Source organism: Denticeps clupeoides, chromosome 12 (genome assembly GCF_900700375.1).
Source record: "Denticeps clupeoides chromosome 12, fDenClu1.1, whole genome shotgun sequence".
Classification (NCBI taxonomy): domain Eukaryota; kingdom Metazoa; phylum Chordata; class Actinopteri; order Clupeiformes; family Denticipitidae; genus Denticeps; species Denticeps clupeoides.
In genome coordinates, this window is record NC_041718.1 from 5,230,484 (window position 1) to 5,254,050 (window position 23,567).

At 46.4% G+C, this 23,567-nt stretch overlaps 1 protein-coding gene across 4 annotated transcripts in view; it reads left to right on the forward strand.

Annotated features, from left to right (window-relative positions):
- Positions 1-23,567, forward strand: part of pdzrn3b (PDZ domain containing RING finger 3b) — an 83,805-nt gene that overhangs the window by 46,499 nt on the left and 13,739 nt on the right. Inside the window, exon 1 of one of the 4 annotated variants that reach the window (XM_028999286.1) lies at positions 19,469-19,806. The exons of the other annotated variants lie outside the window; for them this stretch is intronic. Coding sequence (XP_028855119.1) covers positions 19,738-19,806 — 69 coding nt within the window. The 5' untranslated portion in view covers positions 19,469-19,737. Of the gene's footprint in view, positions 1-19,468; positions 19,807-23,567 lie in introns of those variants that run through there. 4 annotated transcript variants of the gene reach the window in all.

Here is a 23,567-nt window from a genome sequence, read left to right on the forward strand (position 1 = left end):
TCATTAGCATCACGCCTCCCACCGCTTTCCCTCCTTCCGTCTGCCTTTGCGCTGTCTTGGGGGAAAAGAGAGAGAGATGAAGTGTAAACTGTGGCTTGACGCATGTTGATGCGCACAACCACCGGGTTAAAGACTGATAGAAAGATGCATTATCGTGTCAGCCTCTTCGTACCAGCCGCCCGGGGCCAGCGCAATTTTATGCCCAGCAGTTTTCAACGTTAACGCTGGGCCTCCAGGGGTTATCGCCATGGCAATGGAGGATGGACAGGGGTTATTTTACAGTCAGTGGTTTAAGTCGCTCCTCCAGGAGGTCCAGATGGCTTCTCACTGACTGACTTTCTGAGATTTCTGAAGCATTTTTAATTTAAAATTTTTTTTTGGTCTGAATGTTTGGTCTGCAGAGTGCCTGAGCAGGTTTGTCATTTCTGTCAGATGTAGAGCAGAAGGTCTGAGACTCCAGATGCAAGCATGGCCTCTTTGTTAGCCCTGTCTATTGCCTTTAGGGCAGGCTTAAAGTGCCTCTTATTCATTATCTGTCTGCATTTTCTTTAGTGCATGACCTTAACCTGCCTATTAGGTTACATTTTTAACTGGGCCTGCCAATCGTTTAAAAATGTTTGACTAACCGCACATTTTGCAACAAATTAATTTGAATGAATTAAGACTAAACCTTGATATATTGCATTTTTCAACACCGTGACAGCAACAAGTGTGGTGGATAGACGCCATGTGTGATGGAGCTCCATTTTCTCCAATGCCTTTAAAAATTTAATGCTTTCACACATTTAAGAGATAATACAGGCAAATCAGATGCCTGATATCAGATGTCTGATATGTCTTACACATTTTTAATTACTTCAAATAAACATGGCTCCTTGACTAAACCTCTTAAAAATACAACTACCTACTCTGTGGCAGTTTTGAGGACATATTTAGTAGATTTGATCCATAATTAATGAGTAGGTGCATCTAGACATTTGACTGGCAATTTTAAGATTTTCCTGCTGGTCCACAGTCCTAGAAATTTTGAACCTTGTGAATCAGTATGCCTGTCAACATGAGCTCCAAACACGAGTTTCTGGAAAGCCAAAGAATGGAATGAGGTTTTAGGGAGCTGTAGATAGCAGTTCACGCAACACTGAGAAGGCAAATACCCTTGTTAGGAGGACCGCGCTTGCCCGTCTCCCGTTATCTTGCCAGGCAGCGGGAGCAGGATTTGGGGTGCTGGGGCCGGCCGAGGATGGAAGTTCTCATTTCCTTGGGATCGATGTGGCTGTTTGAACAGGTGCTGCCTCCCCCCGGGGCTGCGAACACGCTGGATCCAGCAGCGCTGGCCCTGCATGCACTCGCCGTCGGATTCACACACCTCTGCATAATGTATCTGCTATTCACACCATTCAGGTCGATACATGAATCAAGCAGCAGGGTATATAAAAAGCTGTTAAAAAAGTCAACCACCTTATTGCATTTTTTTTTTTTTTCGGTTTAATTGTACAGGTTATAAGTCAGATTAATCATGAGGAATAAAATAAGTGTGCAGACCCTTAAAGGAATATCTGGGCAATATTTCCCACATTTCCATGCAAATCTCCCTTCAAGATCCCTTGTGCACGGCCCAGGTCACCCAACAGATTGTCAGAAAGTCCAACCCACACTCCACACTGGAGAAGAATCACGGCAAATCCGCTCATGGTGGCTAACAGAGGGGGCGAGTGTCTGAATGCATAACAACAGAACCCTGCTGTTCCCCCCCGGGTACAGATGCACACAGCCTGAGTCAGATCCCCGTACAGCTCGCGTGCACACACTCAGCTGCTTTCCGTCCAGACCGGCTGGGCTCACAGAAGTGAGACAAGACAGAAGGAGGTGGCCGTTTCAACACAAACTAGCGGGGTGACTTCATTAAATCACTGTTGCTTGGCAGCATTAAAATGGCTCCGTATTTTCAACCGAAAAATTTGGTGATGTGAAATGTCAGAATTTCCCAAAATTGTATATGACCTTTCGGGCCGTTTGTCTCTGACCTTTCACAACCTAGCGTCTCTCCCAATTCATTTTCCTGAAGGTGCATTTATTAGAGAGATTTTGTTTCTGCAGACGCTGTGGCACAGCGGGTAGCACTGTTGTCAAGGAGACTCCCTGCATGGCATTTGTATGTTCTCTGTGGGTGTGTGCGTGTGTTCGTGTGTGTATGTGGACGGGGTTGTTCCTGTCTGACAGTCATAGATTGTTGGTATAGGCTCCAGATTCCCCGGGGACCTTGCGCTACCTGAACGGCTTGGAATGATGGATGAGTTGTTAAATGGGGAGTTTAGGTCTTATTGAACTGGCTTGCGTTGTTAAAAAAAAAAAAAAAAAAAAAAAAAAAAGATCAAATATCACTGTCGCCTTTTTCGTCACTCCGGCGTACGGAGATGCATGTGGGCAGATTTATGAGCTGCCAAAGAATGTAGCAGGCAAACAGCAGCCGGGCCCGCGCTCCGACACGGCACACTGGCCGGGGATTAACCTCCCCTTCAGTCTGTTTGCAGAGATTGGAGGTTCGCTACAAACTCCCGGGGGGCCTGCGCCTCTCCTCCCGCCCCCTCTACACAAGCACATGCACACAAGTCTGCGGGATTTCGTGCGATTTCGCCGTGTTTGCTTTGCTCACACAGGTGACACTTTGATGCAAACTCGCAGGTGTCCGATATGATAGTGGCAATGCAACGCGCATCTTTGGGTTTACTTTTTAAGGTTTACCTCTATCTTGTATGAAATCGACAAGTCGGTCACGATGACATTACTCGATGCATGCCGGTGTTCTGCATTGTTTTATTAGATTTCGTTTCATTTCAACAGTAGGTGGCACTGCCTCCTCACAAATCGGTTAATGATGCGGAAGCCCGGGCCTTCGGAGAACATCCCTCTTTTCTCCAGCACATCATATTTATCTGGTTAATATTTTTCAAAATGCCATATGTCATTTTACAAACACTTGGCTGTATTTTCAAGAGGAGGAAGAAAACATACATTTACGGCATTTACCAGACGCCCTTATCCAGAGGGACTTACAATCAGTAGTTACAGGGACAGTCCATCCCTGGAGCAACTTAGGGTTAAGTGTCTTGCTCAGGGACACAATGGTAGTAAGGGGGATTTGAACCTGGGTCTTCTAGGCTACTACCAGCCTATAAGAAGCATTGCTTTACTGGTGCATATCCTCACCCCCTTTTGAAGAGTTTTAATACGTCTTTAAAATGTGGCAAAGAAGCACATCTGTCACTTTGTAGCCATTGGGGCAGTGGTGGCCTAGAGGTTAAGGAAACGGCCCTATAATCAGGAGGTTGCCGGTTCGAGGTGCCACTGAGGTGCCACTGAGCAAAGCACCGTCCCCACACACTGCTCCCCGGGCGCCTGTCATGGCTGCCCACTGCTCACTCAGGGTGATGGGATAAATGCAAAGGACAAATTTCACAGTGTGCACCGTGTGCTGTGCTGCTGTGTATCACATGTGACAATCACTTCACTTATTGGCACAGTGGTTCTACACACTTGGTTCATATTCTATCATTTCGGACGGTTGCCTGTAGTTTTAACACACACATTTAACTGTTTACATTCCAGCACATGTACAAAAGGTCATTTAAAGTGAGTGTAATTGTAAAGTGACCATTGTAGAAGGAACCATGTTTAAAGTGAGGGTCCAGCCTTTTTTGAGAGAGAGAGTTTGTTTTCTGAGTATGTGTGTGCTTGCCGGGTTATGCAGTGACTGTCCACTAACTGCTGTCCTTTCTCCATGTCCTCCAGCACAACCCTTATCTCACAGGCCTCCTAAACTTCACGCAGCTCACTACGTAATTCAGCAGTGGCGGCCATGACTCAGCCGTGACTCTTCAGATGGAAGCTCTGTAGCAGGAAACATTTGGAACAGCTTCTTGTTTGCGCTAAACTGCATCTTCTTTTTACGCATCCACATCTCCCGCTAGACCATTACAGCTGCCCATCTGCAAGTTATAACACTCAGCTTGGATGTTTCTGAACTGAGGACAGATGGATGTCACACATAGAGGACCTATCAAATCCTACATGATTTAGGGCAGCAGCAAACAGCATTTACAGATCTGCTGGAGATGTTTCTGGCCTCAATCCAGGTATTTATTCCCTTAAATCCAAGAGCCTCTTAAAATCTTCTTAAAAATTCTTTCAGCATCTCTCAACATTGACCTTTTATAAAGTTTTGAAAGATTTTATTTTGCCCTGAATGAAGGCAAAAATCTTAAGTAAGATGGGGAATACCGGGTGCCATAGAAACAAGACAATGGCCGCATATGTTTCCAAGGCAACTGTCCAGGGTGATAGCCTGGTTAACATTTTCGGACCTCTTTACATACGACATCGTTACAAACGAGTGTGATCATCACAGATGTTGGAAGGTGATATCCTCAGTTCCTCAATTACCTCAATCTTTATTTTTCATAACTTATCTAACCCAGACACTAGTGATAGCAAGTTTAGCCAATTTTTTTGTTTGTGATTTCTCTCATTCTCTCTGCTCAACAAAGTACCCACTGAATCTCTTGAAGAGATGCAGCTGGTAACATCTCATGGTGCTGCAGATTGCAACCATTTAAATGTCCAAGGTAGACGACAGGTATCTCAGCTACATTCCGCCAGTGCTGGTGTCAAGCTGCCACTTCAAGCAAAAACGCAGCATATTACTGTGGAACCATAGCAATGCAACATTACGGTCTTTGTAATGGAAATGTTCCCTATGCAGAGGGCTCATATGGACAAGATGACTGACTCAGAAGTCATACAGTTATAAAAACACAGTAACTACATTACATTTAGTCAAAAAAGCGCTTCCCCTATGTAATCTTGAAAGGTAGCTATACTTTATTATACTTTATAAAGCCATTAGTTTCCATTGAGGACTATTGTAGACTAAAAATTTTCAGTTTTAATTGATCACTTCAGGTTCCACCCCACTTTCTCATTGTCCTTAACCGCTTAGTTCTGTCACTCTAGTCGGGGCCATGGACCACAAACCCACCACAGTGCGCTTACACACCTATCACTCACACCTACAGTCATTTTAGAGTCGCCAATCAAGATTCAGATCTTTGTTTTGTTTTATTGCCGTTGTCTGATTATTAGCAGAGCGTTACTGTCCATGAATGCGTAGCTCAGACGATGTGGTCGGGACATAATTGAGTCCAGCGTCCGCCTACGCATCGAAGCACTGAGGAGCCAGCAGTAATAAGACCCCATCAGACCGGGGCTCTTACAATTACAGGAGATCGGGCATGAGCCTGACTTTCTCCCCCCTCCACCCAGAGGCATAATGACACCCCTGGGGTCAACACAGACCGTTTCACACCTAAAGAGAGAGACAGTTGCTCATCCTAAAGCAAAGTTTCTCCTCACTTCATTCCTGCTCACCATCTGAAGACATGTGACTAACTCATGGTGGGATGCCATTCTCTGCTCATACACACACACACACACACACACGCCTGGTTCAAAGACTTTTAGCCTTACGACCACACAAATTGTAAATCAATGTGTGTACAGCATGTTCTACAGAGGGAACCCTTTTTTTTTTGCAGTTTTAAAAAGTACAAAGAGTATTGAATGGTACCGTTGACATAACCTATTGATTCCCTTTGCTAGGATTTAAATAGTCTGTGCCTATTGAGGCCTGCTTGCAGTTTTCTCCTTCACTGCGTCAGAGCCCCCCAGTCGTCTAATGCCTTCTGCCCATAGTTCATCTTAGAGCAGACTCATACTCAAGCAGCTGTAAAAAAAATTTTAGTTAAGCTTAGACACCAATATTGCTCATCCTCCTATTCTGCTGCTGTTTATTCACATAAAAGCTATATGATTACTAGTAGAATTTTTCAGTTATTTAACTTAGTATCTGATTTGGAGCATAGGTGGAACCTTGTGGAACCTCCAAGTGCTACATGGGCCTAAAGGAGATGTTTATGATGCGAGCTTGATTGTCTTGTTTTGCCTACAGTAATTTTTCAGTTTTATATCTTTGCAGTGCCATTAAAGTCCTCATTTACTCTCATGGGCTTTGGGTGATACTGGACATTTCTCTTCAGTTTCATTAGGCAGTTATTCATCAGAAAGCCTTATACTGTGCACAGAACGCACAGAACCCAGAACAACTTACATTTCATACTGTAACTGTGTTTGGTTGAACCACATGGTAAAATTGAACTTATGATGCTATTTCGGAACCATAATAAGCCTCATACGTTTGATCTCATTGCCCAAGAAGTTCATAGTTCCCTGGAGAGTGTGGTGACAGGAAGCACAGATGGTACAGGATCTGCGGTCCTGACCTGATTGGTGATGCCAATCTGGTGTAAGCCTCCCTTAACCTTCCTAAGCTTGGAGATGAAGAGTAGGCAAGTGACAGGTAGAATTGATGAATTGTTGAAAGAATGCCATTTTGGCTCAACACCACTGGGACATGGTGAACTGAGATATTTTGTACCTTTCTGCTTTTGATGCATTCAGCAAGTCCAGTCATTGCACATATTTATTATAATTGGGAGTATTTTGAGGTTCCTTGAAATATTTGTATGTAAACAGTATGCTTTATATTGAATGATGCAAGATGCAAGGCATTATTTTCTCTAATCCAATATTCTCTTTAATTTAGATTTTGGTATGTTTGATATTGGTGATCTTGTTGTTCTTTGTATTGTGTGTGTGTGTGTGTGTGTGTGTGTGCAGCGTAATTTAATTGCTCGTTTGTTCATTTAACAATTTAGGAAACATAACTGGGATGTTGTTGAGGTTTGCCTTGCTGTATATGTGTCTGGGACCCCTCACCTTACTGGGATCCCCTCCCACATCGGCCCCAGTGCCTGTAGGGTCCCACTGTCAGCCTTTGAGTGACGGCTACAAAATAAAACATTGGCCGTTCATGGGTCCCATAGGGAGATGGCCAGTCTCTGCTGTCACTCATCAGGCCCTGCAACAATGGTCCACGCCCACAACTCTTCCTTTGTGTCTTTATTGAATTACAGCAGTGTTTGGCCATGGCAGCTCCTTGGGGAGTGATGGAAAACATGGGACTTTAGGGTAAACAGTGGGAGAGCACGGCTGAGACCCTGCTGGCGGCCCACAGGGAGCCTCTGTTGGAAACGTCCGGGTAACTCTGGGCCTTTTAAGCCTTTTACCAGGTTAGTAGGTGAATGACCATTACCTTTGTGTACTTCAATTGTGCTTTTTTGTTTTCTCCCCAAAAAGTTGGCTTAAAACATTGTCTCAGTAGTGGTGTCATGCCACGGTGGGTAGTGAAGGGAGCAGTGCAACCACTCAACATATTGGGAAAGAGTGATTGATTGTAATAAATGCCGCAATGAAATGACCTACCTAACTAGCAGCATAAATGTGACTGGGCGACACCTGGCTGGCACAGGACCGCCCCTGGTCCTGAAAGTGTTGTGTTTTTTTTAACAAAAATGCCAGAATTATTATTTCTGTTGCATGTAACATTTTGATTTCACCTGCAGAACGTGGATTCCATGGTGAAGCATGGCGGGACTTTGAAACAGACAGTGGATTTACTTTAAAAAACGCTACAAACATACGTATAACGAACCAACGCAGACTAGATGACATGAGGCAGTATTTATGCACTGAACGTCAGGTGCAGACAATCAGGAAATCGGGACCATGAAACTCTAGACCGGCACACGGAACCGGAGCGCCCGCCACAGTCAGAACCGTGACATATAGTTTTATCGGTGCTTATACACACTTGTTCCACTTCTTCCGTTGTGACCCTGTTTTTGAAGCAATAGTGTTTTGGTGTATTGCACATTACACACCGGCCCACAAAAGGTTCGTAGTATGTATTTTATTTTCTCTGGGATTCGCACTATAGAAACAAAATACTCTGTCTGAAAATAAGCCATTATTATGTGTCTTTTTCCTTTTGTTTAAGGGTAAATATCCCCCTCTTCTACTCTCTCTCAATCCCCTCACTGCTAATGGACTCAGATCCTTGTCATTATGCCATTGCATTGTGCTCCATAATGACAGCATTTGCTGAGTAGCTCGGTGCAAATGAAGTTTGAATTTGGATGAAAATGACAGGCCCCCATTTTCCTACTCTCCATCTGGAGGGGTGGGTTGGGGGGCACAAGAGAAATGAGGGGAACGTGATCTTCAAACAAACACTTAGCTGTTCGGCAACAGAGAACGAGCTCTCAGGCTACTGAATTCCTGCTAATAGCACAGGGAGAGCGGAACTCAATGGCTTCCTAATGGCGGAACCTGCACTCTGCTGCCATTTTGTTCCCAAAGGTGCTTTTAAATGTTCACAGCGAGCGCTGCTGCACAGGCAAAACATGTCATCCAATTTTTGAGTTGTAAAATGTCTTATTTGAGTTTTAAAATGCCACTTGACCATTTAATATTAACATAGCACAAAAATGACATATTCATAGTATTATTGGCTCTGATAATAACCAAACACTTGAAACCATTAAAATGCTCGTTTTGGTTCCCTGGAGCCCAGCTCACATTGATCTGATTGGCCTGACTGACAGACTGACCAAAGGCATTTCCAGGGTGGAGATTGGGCGGCTCAATACAGCCAACTGTGACAAATGTATTTCTCATATGCACTAACAAGATTAGCCTCTCCAGGCTAAAAAGCAGAAACCTTTTATGTAGGCGAGCAGGACGCTGGCAGGGAGCGTGAGGAGGTGATGAATTGGACTTTGATGCGTGGAACAGCACTGATTGAATTTTGCTTATCTCTTAATGAGGTTTGCATTGTCCTCAGCAGATGGGGGCTTTTTTTTGGGGAGGGGAGGGATAGTCAAGTCCCGTTAAAGAGATGTTGCTAATGGAACATTAGAGAAGCTCGACTCTTAACAACCATGTTAAGAGCAGCTATATAAACATCCTAAAAGTACCCAGAATTCCAATAATAGCCTGTGGTTATTAGAGACAGGCAATTATAGGTGGTTAGAGCATTATTAAAATGTTGCACATGCTATTAAATGAAACTTTTGTCTTATTACAACAAAAATCCGGCTATTATGTGACCCATTTGTGAAAATCTTTTGTAAATATTTGTTTATGTATATTTAACTTTTTACTAACTAAACCATATGACTTACAAATAATAGACAAGTTTTCAGCAATATCATTTATGATGGCCAAGCAGGACGTCAGATTAAATACGGACTAAAATGTGAATCTGTCAAAATCTGTCTTGTCCAACTCAGAAATCTCTTGTACTTTGCATTTTGTATTTATGCAGTATGTGTTTATGCATTTTAAACAATACCAAAATGTTCATATTCAAGGTGCCTTTTTTAACCCATGGTCATCAGATGAAAGGTGGGTTTGATAGAATTCCTGTAGAAATTCACAAGTAAAATATTTTGCCGGTATGATTGATGGAATGTTGCAGGGCATTGCCCTGCTCTTCATAATCCAATATCTGTGTAATCACAGCAGGGGGATGTAAGTGCCATGTCATTGGTAATCCACAGAGCGCCTCCAGTACGAGACACATCAATGCAACTTTGATGGTTTTACATATCTGGAGGCCAAACCATGAATAAATGATTTGAGGAGTAAACAGATTTTTTTCCTCCACCTGCCTCTGAGCTTGCAATCCAATGTTCTGACAAAGATGAGATTTGTTTTTAACCTTCTGTGTGTAGACCTGATTTCAGTTGATCCTTTCATGCCTTGCTGTTTGCTGTTCTGGCTCATATTAAGTCAATTACTCGTGTCAGAATGTTCCCTGTGGTCCAATTTACGCAGCATTGTTTACATAGGAGGTAGAAAAACTGAAAATGTAAAATTGTGTAGAAACTGGTATAACCTGGGTTTTACCCGCCTTTCACCTACATCCACATATACACAAAGCTGCCGGCCACACAGTCACAACCTGCCTCACCAGTATCGCTCACACTTGCAGGGATTTCTATTGTATATTATGCCCATAGTAATAATGCAGAATATTGTAGAAGCAAAATCAAATGCTAACAAGAAGCAGAGATTTTGACAAAAAAAAAATGTACAAAAAAAAATTCAACTGCGAACGATGTGCTGGGAGATATATTTTATATATTAGCATTGCTTAATCATCAGCACTATAAATATTCTGACAGGTGTAATATACATTATGTACCGTTATTCTTGCACCGTTGATTTAAATTGTGATGTTACTTACACAGTAATTCCATTGTTGGCATTAATAAACATTAAAAGACATTATTACTCCCTCTGTCACGACTACGGACTTACGGGGGAAGGAAGCGCAAAGGTTTGACATGTTGGGAAGGGGTTTTTATTAACAAATAAACAATAAAGAAACACAAATAAAGACTGGCGCGGTGGCCGAAAACGATTTAACTTAAATAAGGAACTGAAACTAACCCGTAGGCGTGTGGCGATTGCCAGAACTCAAATTACGAACAGTGTTACCAACTAAAGTTCACGAAAATGCCAGCGACCCCGAACGGGGTCGCTGACAGAGCCCCCCCTCCAAGGGCTACGTCCTCGGAGCCCCAACAGTACCATCAGTGGAGGCGGCGGGGCGGACGGCGGCAACCACAGGGCTCCTGCCCTGCTGCATCCTCCCCTTGGAGGACCCGGTCCCTCGGGCTGGCTCCCCGGCGTGGTCAGGCGTGGCGGCCCCGGTCCCTCGGGCTGGCTCCCCGGCGTGGTCAGGCGTGGCGGCCCCGGTGCCTCGGGCTGGCTCCCCGGCGTGGTCCGGCGTGGCGGCCCCGGTGCCTCGGGCTGGCTCCCCGGCGTGGTCCCGCTTGGCGGCCCCGGACCCTCGGCCTGGCTCCCCGGCGTGGTCCCGCTTGGCGGCCCCGGACCCTCGGCCTGGCTCCCCGGCGTGGTCCCGCTTGGCGGCCCCGGACCCTCGGCCTGGCTCCCCGGCGTGGTCCCGCTTGGTGGCCCCGGACCCTCGGCCTGGCTCCCCGGCGTGGTCCCGCATGGCGGCCCCGGACCCTCGGCCTGGCTCCCCGGCGTGGTCCCGCATGGCGGCCCCGGACCCTCGGCCTGGCTCCCCGGCGTGGTCCCGCATGGCGGCCCCGGACTCCCGTACCTGCACACAATAATCAGGGCCGATCCATCTGGGTACGTGTGGGCCCTGTCTCCACATGTCCCCTCTGACACGTCTTGTGTCACCCCCTGCACCGCGCAGGGAGATTGTCCCAGAGCCTCCGGCGACTGTTCCAGGCACCCCAGGCTGGTGCCTTCTGGGACTATGCAGCCCCTCTCGCTGCACGGCCCTGGTGCCAAGGGGGGGGCATTGCCAGACCATCCGGCTAGCCCCTTCTGCGTCCGTTGGGACAAGCAGGCCCTCTTCCTGCCTGTCCCAGCTGGGTCCTCATGCCTACCCGGGGGCTCTATGGCGCTCCACCCCTCTGGAGGCAGACGCAGGCCCATGCCTGGCCCGCCCTCCTCACTGGCTACCGGAGGACCCAGCTCCATCGCTTCCCCACCTCCCCTCCCCTCAGGAGGAGTCCCCAACCCGAACTGCACCCCCCCAAAAAATTCTTTGGGGGAGCACCCCCCCCGGCTGGACTTAGGGGTACCTTGGGGCTTGTCCACCTCACCTTGGACCAGCACATTCGGGTCAGGAACCTCCTCCCTGGGGTTCGGCTTCGCGGCTGGGTCGCCATCTGGTGGACACAAAGAGGGGAAGTGGGGGCGACATACGGACACATATGCCACACAGACACACACAGACAGAGACAGACAGAAGAGAGGGTCGTCTAGTTCCCTCTCTGAGCACTCCGGGACCTCCTCAGGGGGCACAGCCAGGATCTCGGGAGGCGCGACCTTCTCGTCGCCCGCCAGTGCTTGGTCTTCTTGCCCCGGATCCTGACTGGCGCTGGATGTGGTGGAGGGGCAGAGTTCGATCCCTGGCTCAGGCCGATCAAACTCCGCCCTCAGTCTCTGCTGGAAGTCCCGAAAACTGCTGTCTGTCTCTCCCTGCTGCCAGAGGGCTGCGCTCCAGCCCCATGCTGACCCAAGCAGACACGATAGGATGGTGGTGGTCTTATCAGTGTCTGCTGCCCCACTGAAGGGTCCCGGGACAATTGGGCTGTCCCACACGGGGCTGGGCACGTCGCTGGAGATGGTGGTAGGTGTGTGGTGTGGAGGGGGGTGGACGTCTTCTCCAGCAGGTGTGGGCGCTGGTGCTGCGCTGCCATTTCGCTGGGGAACGTCCGGGCAGAGGGAAGGCGGGTCGGCGACTGGAGCAGGAATGGAGGATTCCCTGCGAGGCAGTCCCGGCAGCGCAGTTGCTGGCTGGCGACCTCCCGTCGCCCTCTTCCACCAGCTTTCCTCACACTGCTGGGAGGGACGTGGGTTTCCACGGACCTCGTGACGATCCTGGATGGGCGCGATGGGCGGAGCCATCCCGGCACCGACTGCCCAAACGGCGTCATCCTGGTCGTCGTCCGTGTCCACCTCGTACCCCCGGAAGTCACATGGGTCATCACGGACGCCGCGATGATCTCGGACGCGCACGCTGGGCGGAGCCATCCCGGCAACGACCGCCCACCGAAAATCCACGTCATCATCGCTTTCGTCATCCGTGTCCTCCCACCGGTGACTCCAAGGGTCGTCCACCCTGCGGACATCCTGGACCCATGGCGCGATAAGCTCCCATGGGCAGTACTCTGGCCATTCGGGCTGGAGGCTGCCCACCTCCTCGCTGGAGGAACGCCGCCGTTGTTGTTGCCGCTTCTCACCCCCCTGGAAGTGACGTGGGTCCCCACGGACCTTGCGACGATCGCAGACTGGCGCGATGGGCGGAGCCCAACTCTCGTCTCCCGTGCTCTCGTCGTCGTCCGTGTCGTCCCAGTCCACGGGGAGCCTTGCCAGCAGAGCGCAGAGTTCTTGGCTCGACATGCCGAAGATCGTGGGGGTCGCATCTTCTGCGCTCGCTGCCCACGTCACTTCCTCGCTGCTGCCGACGCCAACGTCCTCGCTCCGCCCACTCACCCGCCGACGTTGTCGCTTCCGGGTTTCGCGGAGTTTCCCGGGGGTGACGTCATCACGCGGCGCCGCGTACCACGGCTTCTCGGGGAGAAAACGCTCCACCAGAACGGGCGGCGCGTCTCTCCCCTGCCGTCCGCGTTCGCCGCGCCGGGCTGCGTCCTTCGCGGCGTTTCTTCTCCTCTGCTTTCCACCTCTGCGCTTTTGGGGGGGTCGCTGGCATTCTGTCACGACTACGGACTTACGGGGGAAGGAAGCGCAGAGGTTTGACATGTTGGGAAGGGGGTTTTATTAACAAATAAACAATAAAGAAACACAAATAAAGACTGGCGCGGTGGCCGAAAACGATTTAACTTAAATAAGGAACTGAAACTAACCCGTAGGCGTGTGGCGATTGCCAGAACTCAAATTACGAACAGTGTTACCAACTAAAGTTCACGAAAATGCCAGCGACCCCGAACGGGCAGAAACTTCCGGCATTTATGGGGCGTCAGGATTGGCTTCCGGTGTGGAGCCCAGCTGCAGGCAATCCTGACACCCTCACTTTTTTATATGACAGTTTAGTCCTACACCCACCACAGGGTGCACACACATACAATTTCATTATACTTTCACACAGAAGAAAAATTCATTGTCACCAATCCACCTAGTGTGGAGACAGGAGACTCAAAGGCCACATTGCAAGCTGAAGTGTATTCAATCCAACTATTCCTAAGCAACTTCATATCTCACATTTTTCTGTTTTTGAAATATTTTTCCCATCCTTACCTAAAGAAATATTACTTTATAGATGTGTTGTGCGTGTGTATGTGTGTGTGTGGCTTGTGGTCAGCCAGGAGATATCATCTCTACTCCATCATTAATTATGTGGTCCACCCCTGCCTATTTCTTCCCAACTCATAAAACATGCCCCCCCTGTTGAAACCCGAGCCACCTCATTATCCCACCTAATAACAGCGTTGACAAGCCGGTGAGTAACCTGCCACTGGAATGCAGTGGCATTTGACTAATTAACTGTAAATAGATTTTTATTATGCCTGCCTGCGTGCGTTCGCTCGGTGCACCAATGGCCAAGCAAAGGTTAGGTCTCCACTTGAGTGCCCTCCTTGCTTCGTTCATCCACAAACAGAGGGCCCACGACCCAAGGTGATTATATATGTCAGTCAGATCCCCTTTTTTTAAAAAAAAGTTATTAGAGCTTAATAACTTGGAGGGACCGATTTGGAGAATTTGTGGACGTAATGTGTTGGTTAAAAGAGCTAATATAACAAATCTACAAAAAATAAATAAATAAATTCGCCCACCAAATGTGCTGAACTTGCAAAGGCCACAGTTCCAAATGAAAAATGTTAGAAGCATGATCAGCTGTGGTTTTGCAGCATACTGGGGGATTTTACCCTGTACCATGATTTGTTAGCAGAGCAGAAAGGCAGACAGTTTTATTATAATTAACACAATTTTTTATCATTTTAACACAATTTTACAAAAAAAATGTTTGTATTTCATCGGTTTTAAGAAATGAATAGGCCCATGTGTTTATTATTAAACTTTGAATAGACTGATCAAATAAATGGAGAAAAAGAGGAAAATGGCTTGAATGGAAAACGGATGGGAAAAATATTTTGTGAAAATTAATTGTCGTCTGAAATTTTATGATTGCGACCTGTATAATTTTGAGGACATGATATTTGTGAATTATAGTGATCATCTGTTATCGTTAAAAAAGGAACATATTCATGTTTCTGTCTCTATTTCTATATATATATTTACATTTCTGTGCCACAGTGCCCTCTGCTAAACCCCTTGGGTCTCATCTCCACCCCACCCCCCTCCGTGGCGTGGCGTTCTGATTTCCGTGAATTGAATCGCTGTTATAAATGCACATGTGTGATTATCCACTACGGGGTCTAAATGGAGTTGTACACACCGACAGGCTCATTAGAGCCGGTTTTAAAAAGAGATAATGAAGACGTTCTTTGTGGGCGTCTCTTTGCCGGCCCTGTGTGGGGGTGTTACAGGGTGTCAGTACATGCAGATAAACACTGCCTTGTATCTGACAGCTGTCCTGATAAATTATGCAGTGAATTGTGTTCCTGTGAACACAGGGCTCTGTGGTGGAGGTGTGGGGATGGAGGCAGGGGTCCCATTTTTAGCATCTTGTGTCGCTGTCTGCCTCTCTAGCCCCTGATCCTCGTCTAATTCTTTCCTCTGTAGGTTGGACTGGTAGTGATCAAACCGGTACGTAAACTCTTCAGGTATTGGCTGGAGAGGTCAGAGGGATCCGCTTCCTGTGTCAGAGAGTAGCGTGTCAAGCACCGCAGATGGAAAAACTTTTCCCCCGTATTGACCTGGATGAACATTTTTAGACTGCCTGTGTGCTTGATGATAATGCAGATAATCTATATATATATTTTCCCCCCATTTTCCCCCCACTCTCCACACCAAAGAGTAAAATTTTTGTCTCATCAGACCAGAGATTTTTGTTTCTCATGGTCTGAAAGTTCTTCAGGTGCTCTTTGGCAAACGCCATGTGCCTTTTACTAAGGAGTGGCGTCTGTCTGACCACTCTGCCGTACAGACCTGACTTGGTGGATTGCTGCAGAGATGGTTCTCCTCGGTCCACAGAGGACCTCTGGAGCTCTGATAGAGTGGCCATCAGGTTCTTGGTAATCTTCCTGAATAAGGTCCTTCTTCCCTGATTCCCTCAGTCTAGGTGGCCAGCCAACTCTTGGAATCCTGGTGGTTTTGAACTTCCACTTATGGATAATGGATTCCACTGTACTCTGTAGGACCTTTAAAGCAGCAGAATATTTTCTGTAACCTTCCCCAGATTTTTGAGATATTACTGTCCTGGAGATCTACAGACCATTTCTTTGAATTTTTGTTTGGTTTGTGCTCTGAAATGAACTGTCAACTGTGGGACCATATATAGGGGCGTCAATCAACTGGTTTTTCCATAGGTTGACTCCAATTAAGCTGCAGAAACATCTCAAGGATGATCAGTAGAATCAGGATGTACTTTAGCTCGATTTTGAGCTTCATGACAAAGGCTGTGAATACTTGTGCATGTGATTCCTCAGCTTTTCATTTTTAATTAATTTGCCAAAATCTCAAGTAAACTTTTTTTCATGTAGTTCTTGTTGTGTGTGGAATTAATTTAATCTATATTGTCTACAACTTAACAAAATTTAGAATACTTTCCTAATGCATTGTACATACACACACAGGCAGGTATGTAAGCATTCTCACAATCCTCAGTAGCTAACTTTTGATTGAGGTATTTTATACAGCAATAAGTTTTAATGAAAAAGCCATCATCAGCCAATTTCTGATTTTATCATCCAGTCGGTCGGCCGTATCCTCTTCAGTGCCTTCCTGTCATCACCTCTTTGTTTGCCCCAGCATAACCAGGCCAGTACTCTTGTGTCCAGCTTGCTAGTGGCCTCTGACTCCACGGGAGAGACCGAGGCTGTGACATTTTCACCAGCAGCCCACTGAAAGCCCAGGGTCACCCCTCTATTAACAATGAGCCTCACCAAGACCGACCCCAGGTCAGCCAGAATGTCGAAGAGATACACTTTCTTCTTGTGGCTTTTTTTTGTCTTTGGGACAAACAGAAATGTCCCCTTTCACCCTCTTCATCTGGTTCCAGTGATGTTCAGCACAGTTTGGAGTTTTAAATACAATCTCTGTTCTGGCTTCTGTGTGGTGAAGAACCTTGGCTTCTTGGAGAGAGAGGGAACTGCTAGTCCTGCAGAAGTTTGTGTTAAATCATGTCATGTGGGTACATAACTGGGTGAATATGAATAACATGCTGATCTGAATGGATGCTTAGAGCTCCGTTTGATAATGAAGGCCAGGACCTGCACCTAATTAATCTTTAATATGACTTCAGCTAAAGTGTTCAGCATAAACATTCAGGACTGTAGGAAACCATCCCCATTGTGGAGAGAGTGGTTTTGGAGAGAAGCAAAGAATGTGAAAAGCCGCCATCACAGCAAAAGCCTCCTGCTTTGGAGCGACTCAAATGTTCAACTGTTTGCATCATTTGCTATTTTATTTGGTTTTATTGTTGTGTTCTGTGTCTTCAGATTTGTTTTATAATATAAAAAAAAGCCAGGCGCATATGCAAGACACTGTGTGTGTTAATGTATATTTAACTGATTTGTCTTTCATTTTTTGAGCCAGTGATGCAGTTATCATTTTTTTGCATGTAGAACGTCAAGACACACCATATTTCAAATCTCAATTTTGTATATTCATACATCTAATTATTTTCTCAAAAGCATAGGGTGAACGTCTCCTGAAAAGATAACTCAATACACTTTATGTACATATAATGCATTCATGTGCATGTGGTGTGTGTCTGTGCAGTAATATTTTATTATAGTCTAGACACACATGCAGACTTTTTTAAATATCAGATTAGATGAAATCCTATTGAACATATGGGTCTGTTGGGGTAATCTCCATGATGTGAGTAGAGACCTCTGATCTTGCCAGGTCTGGGCTGCATTTAACCTGAAGTGGAATTTCTGTTGGCACAGCAAACACCTATATTTCCATATCCTGACTGTAATTAGATATTCTGCTTGCTGCTTTTACCACAGTATATGACACCAGGGTTCACAGGTCTCATAAAACTCCTTTGTGTGATGGATTTTAAGAGAAAATTGTGAAAAATCGAGGATTAGTAGGGCTCCGGCAAAGCAGATTATAATTTCCTCGTTTCCTGTCATGGCGGAAAGCTCACCACAGATAAAAATCAATGTGGAAACATCTGGTCGAGGGAGGACGACTCACTCTAGTCTGCCACCAACAGACCTGCACCCATGGGAACCATCAGGCAGTGCACGCATACAGGTAGTCCAGACTTCCCTCCCAACCCTGTCTGAGAGACCAGACGATCCTTAAACCAAGCATCACAAATAATATTTCCTCAAGTGATTAACCCATTCGGCAGTTGGAACCAAATGATGATGACTTTAGCAGCCATGTGTGGAGGTCAGGTCGGCAGGGGTCAGCGTCGTTGGAATTGTAGTGATCAGTTTGCCATGCTAGAGAGTTGGGAGAGTTGCTCAATATATTAATACTAGGTTTGATATTCTGAAGTATCGTGGATCATCCATAGATTATCACCCAGACTCGCTGGTCTTTCACTTTGCTTGAATTGCCACACTGACATATGCATTAAAAGCAATTGAGCGATGTGTCAATGCTTACACCTGTGTGTAGGGAAAAGAAAGGGAGGATCTGAGGGATTTTTCGAGGGCTTTTTCCACGTGGTAATATTGTAGACAGAGTGTTGCATTATCTGCAGAATTATGCAATCTTCGTTATTGTGGACAACATACTTACTTATATGCATCTGTGATCCATGTTCAGATATTGAACCACATACTAGTACCATATACTAGTATGAAGTAGCTGTGTGGTCAATGGCCTTTTTTTCACAAATAGACATAAATACACTTCAACAAAGTCCAACTCTCAGCTACGAAGGCTTATTGGTTTGTATTTAGTGTCCTGTAACTAAACACCACTAGACTGCCGGATTTTTAACATGCAAATGAGTCGTAATGTGAGCGCATAAGACTTTGTTTGCTTAAATAGTCTCCAAAAAGGTCTATACTGATGTAGATGTTGCCAAATTTGAAATTTTGTTTGTGAAATTAGTCTTAAAGGCCATCTGAATGAATTGGAAAGCAGTCATGAAACCCCTGCTAGGATATGGTGTTACCTCAATTGCTGTTGTTGAGGTCATAGACGCTTTCAGTCTCTCACCTTCTGATCTTGTGACACTTGATTTGAGTGATTGTGTCAGTCTGAGAAGAGCATGGTCGGGGACAGTGACACAGTTTGGTGCGTGCTATTTTGGAAACAATGCTTTGTCATTTCTGAGCATAATAAGGAAGGCCACCCGGCCTTTGCCTGTACTAATTGCCATTTATGTTTGGTTGGCTGCGTGGCACCAGAGTGGACGGCCGTCTGATGCCAGGTCTTTGCCTGTCGAGCGTGGTGCTGGAAAGGCGCATCTTCTGACTGGGGGTCAGGGATGCTGCGAGGACAACATGTCAGAGAATTCCACGTCAGTTCCCATCACCCACTTGGCTCGCCTGGGTCGTGAGGCTCTGTCTTGGCTTGGCTTGGTTGCATTTAAATCATCAGAAGACCAGCCATTAAGAACGTGTTTAGCCTTTTTTTCGGTGAGTCAAGGTATACACCGTCTCCCCTGAGGCGTCAGCACATCTTCTTGTAGTTTCCTTTTATTATTTTATTATTCTGTCAGTGGACAGAAGTCACAATGGGGTGATTGGGGAATTGATTTATTTCTCTCTCTCATGCTCCCTCTCCCTCGTGCCTATGAGGAATCCCCCTCATGAATATTCAGCAGGGGGAAGGCGTGCTTAATGTGCTCGAGCGAGCGTATATAAGCCCGCAGTGTGGCTGGCTCGGGCAGCTTGAGCTGGGAGAAGGTAGCTTGTCTGAGGGAGGAGAAGAGAAAGTAGGAGTGCACACACACACACACACACACACAGAGAGAGGAGGGCTGTAAATCCACTGAGATAAACCCATAAGTGGACGAGCTCTATGCACTGTCCAAAGTAACTACATGTGAGCTAGAGAGGTGAAGACATCGCAAGGAAGGAGGGTTTTTTTTGTTCTTCTTCTTCCTACGTTCCTTCCTTCCTTCCTTCCTCTGACTGTCCTGAGGGAAAGACTGGATGCTGAGACTTCTGCACCATGGGGTGCAGCCTCTGTACTCTGCAGAAGCCCGAGGAACAGTACAAACTGCTCTACGAAGTGTGCCAGGTACCATCACTAGCTGTGTTTTCTGCCGGCGATCTGTCCTGTGCCACGTTTAGACGCGTTCTGTGGAGTAGAGAGAATAGATGGATGGACACGTGTTGAGTGAACCCGACACATGTTGTTTTCGCAAACGACTCTAATGAATTGTCGCGTGGTACATTGATGGCCATCTGACAGACTTTTCCTAGTTCCTAGTTACACTCTTATACGTGTATGTGTAGTCCCTCTTCTTTGGTCTTCTTGGAGCTGCGTTTGCAGAGGCAGGTCGATTTCAGTCTCTGTTTTTTACACAGTGAAACTTGCGCAGTCTGAAGTGCCTGCAGATGCGTTTCCTTAAATCTCCTTCTGCCGTGTCCTCAGGTGAACCTCACGCTGGGGTCGTTTTTGCATCTGTAAAAGTGGGTTTTATTTGAGGTCAGATCATAATCAGTTACGAATGTATTAGTAGTAACGGACCATACACCGATGGGCATATTTTCAGGGGTTTGCGGTATATTTATGGGTTCCAATCCAAAAGAGGGCTGCCAGGAGATCGTGAGAGTAAGATTTTTCTCAACCGCTGCTCATTCCTTACTCATTCATTGCTCAAAAGCATCTGCATTATCTTCTTTAATGTGAATGGATTAACCAGCGCGGGCCGTTCTTGTTTTAATGAGATGAAATTGCTGTTGATCTCGTCTGTCTGGCGGAGGAACGAATTTGTGTCTCCTTTTTTTTTTTTTTTTTTTTTTTGTACTCTCCCAGATGAAAGGAAGGACTTGAAGATGTTTGCCTTTCTTCCTTTTGCCAGCCATGAAAGGCACCAGCAGCCCGGTGCTGTGCCCACAGAGCCAGCCATTACTGGTGCCGTCTGACTTAAAGCAAAGCTAATGAGCAGACGCCGTCCGTCCTCCTCATTACGGCAGCAGAGCTCTTTCCCCACATTACATTAGCCCATGATGACAGGACACTTGCGCCATCGTGTCTGCTGAGGACCAGCCTTTGATCATGCGAGGGACGTTTCTGTTGAGGGAAGCAAGCGTGTGTGTCAGATGCTAAACGCTGTCTGTCTGTCTGATGCATTCCGGACAATGGAGGCCGCCAGCGGAGGCCTTTGTTCAGCCACTTGAAGTTTGTCATGCTGCCTGGTACCCAACGCTGATTGGCAGGCTGGCTGGATGATGGACCCGCAGTGTGCGCGTTGTGACCACTGCCTATTAGACCAAACAGGAGTATTACCTGACCAGACAAAAATGGTCCAGCTTGTTAAACATCAAACTCGTATTAACCACCGAATTTTACTAAATAAATAGTTCCTATTCCGTACAATCCAGCAGGGGCTCTGATCTTGTGTCATTCACCTGATGTCTTCTGACAGAGCTATGAGGTTGGTTTTCTCTCAACCAATTAAAAATATGACTGTGTACAGGATTCTTTGAGTGATTTCTAATGGTTCTATTAACTTATAATCTGTGAAAATGTGACTTGAAAATACGCTTAATTCGTTCAAAAAAGCAATTTTTCTCTATTTGACCATTGTAAATTATGTGCTCAGTATTTCTGTGATGTTATCAACAAAGTATTGCAGAAATGTTGGATTGAGAGGGTGGCTTGTTGAACGTGAGCATGTTGCATGTTGTTGCAGTACAGGCTTCAGCCAGCTTTATTTTGCTTCCAGAGAGTGAGAGAGGAAGGGACAATGAGCTTCCATTCAACCAGCACTGGGGTCACATCCAATTAAAGCAGGTCTTGCCGTGTCGTGGCGCCTGGGTTTTAATGAACTGATCGGAGGGGGGTCCATTTTGACGCGTGAACGTAATCCGCTGGCTCGACTTGTCCAAGCCTCTTAGATCCCAGGTTTCGGGCCAATTCCCCTGCCTAGTGTGTGTGAGTAGAGTGCATCTGAGTGTGTTCACGCGCTCAGGGCCGGACATGGTGCGGCTACACACACGGCTGATTAGGAGGGGTCAGAAAGGTACATTTCGGGGGCCATAGGCGTCGTGCACGTGCCTGCTGTATTACGAACAGGTGCAGTCTCAACTCTTCACTTGAACAACCTTGAGCATTTCTCATTATCATTCTGTTCCCTCATTACAGACACTTCTGTTTTGTGTATAAATGGACCAGCCTTTCTCCTCAAAGCGTCTGTTTAGGCGTTTTCCAGGGACAGGAACCCTTTCTAAAAGCCACTCGTAGGGAAAGCTTATACACAGCACCGCAGTAAGCTTTTACACGGGAGAAAGCCACTTTTTCCCCTCCATTTGCCCTGATAAATCCCAGCGAAGGTGCACAGCACGACCGTTTCAGTATCCCGTGTAAACCTGACCCGCCTGGCTGGCCTGAACGGTGCGGACCGCGCTTCAAAGGCAGGAAGGTATGCACCACGCTGCGAGGCGGGCTCCTCTGGCTTTGTTCGCGGCGGCGTAGGTGGAGTGCTGGGAACACGGTTTGACGGTCCTTAGGCTCCTAATCTCTCCTCAAGTCCCACCGATAATGACTGTGGCGCCTGTCTCTGCCTCCGCAAAGACCATTTGCTTCATTAAAGTAGTTTATTGAAGGCTATTGAAGTTTGTTACACAATGTCATAAATGGTTTAAAACATAAATGATAAGAGATCATTTGATTTTGCATTAGGGGATGAAAGAATAAGAGGGATGTCAGTGCTACCACAATAATATAGTAAACACTGTAATAACATATTAATGCAATGAGTTATAATGACTTCACATGAATATCCCACTTTCGACTTTGACCCAGTGAAGCTGTGTAGGTGCCTGCATGATTTTCACCTCTGTGTATGTATTTGGGCTGCCAGAGTTTGTAAAGTTAATAAAGTTACTGTGTAAATGGCAAGTTAACGGGATGCATTTTTAATGTGCCCAAGTGCATTTATACCACAGGTGGTTCAAAGGGTCAAAGTAGGAAGTGCATTAATCACCACAGGGATGATTTGACTATAAAAAGCATCATAAACCCTAATTTATAATTATGGTTTGTGATTTGACAGTCGGGTTGTCAAGTAAAGGGCTCGATTCATGTGATGGAGACCAACAATTTTGCTCCTTTAAATGGTTCTATTCCTAGATCTCAGAAGTGGGAACCCTCCGCTTTGACTTTGACCCCCTAATGAGGTTTGACAGAGGCGTGGTGTACAAAACAAAGCAGCTTGCGGTCGAGGCAAGGAGGGCACTGGTCTATTAAGATCCAGGTTCATCCTGGTGCGGCAGCACATCTGTTCAACTCCAGAGCAGGTGGTGAGCGGCCACAAGGGAGCCATTCACCACCGTTTATACAACACTTACCCAGACGCCACATAACGGGCGCACAGACACAACACCACCGTCACAATAGACCAAACACCGTAATTCAACGTGTAGCAAGTGAACACGACCAGAACACACTGCAGTGTGCAGGCCCAGCTCAACAAATGTTGTGCACAGACACTTAAATGCTCTCACGCTTTTCCTGTGTTGCTGTGGTCTATTTGCACAAAAAAAAAAGCATATCGTACTAAATATTTTCTTCAGTTGAAACTATATATTTTCTTCATTGTGGTCAGTATGGATATTGTGAATTGGTCTGTTCTAAAACAGGGTCTTATCAAACGTAGATGTTGAATATGTAATTTCAGAAGAGCTCAGTGATTTCATCATTTCCAAAGGTCTCTGAACGGTGTTCGTGGAAACTGATGTGGCAGATGTGACAGTTAGGCGCAGGTGTCCCCACACGGACGATGCAGCCTGCGTCGTCCTTCACAGACCCCGGAGCTTTAAGGATGATGAAGA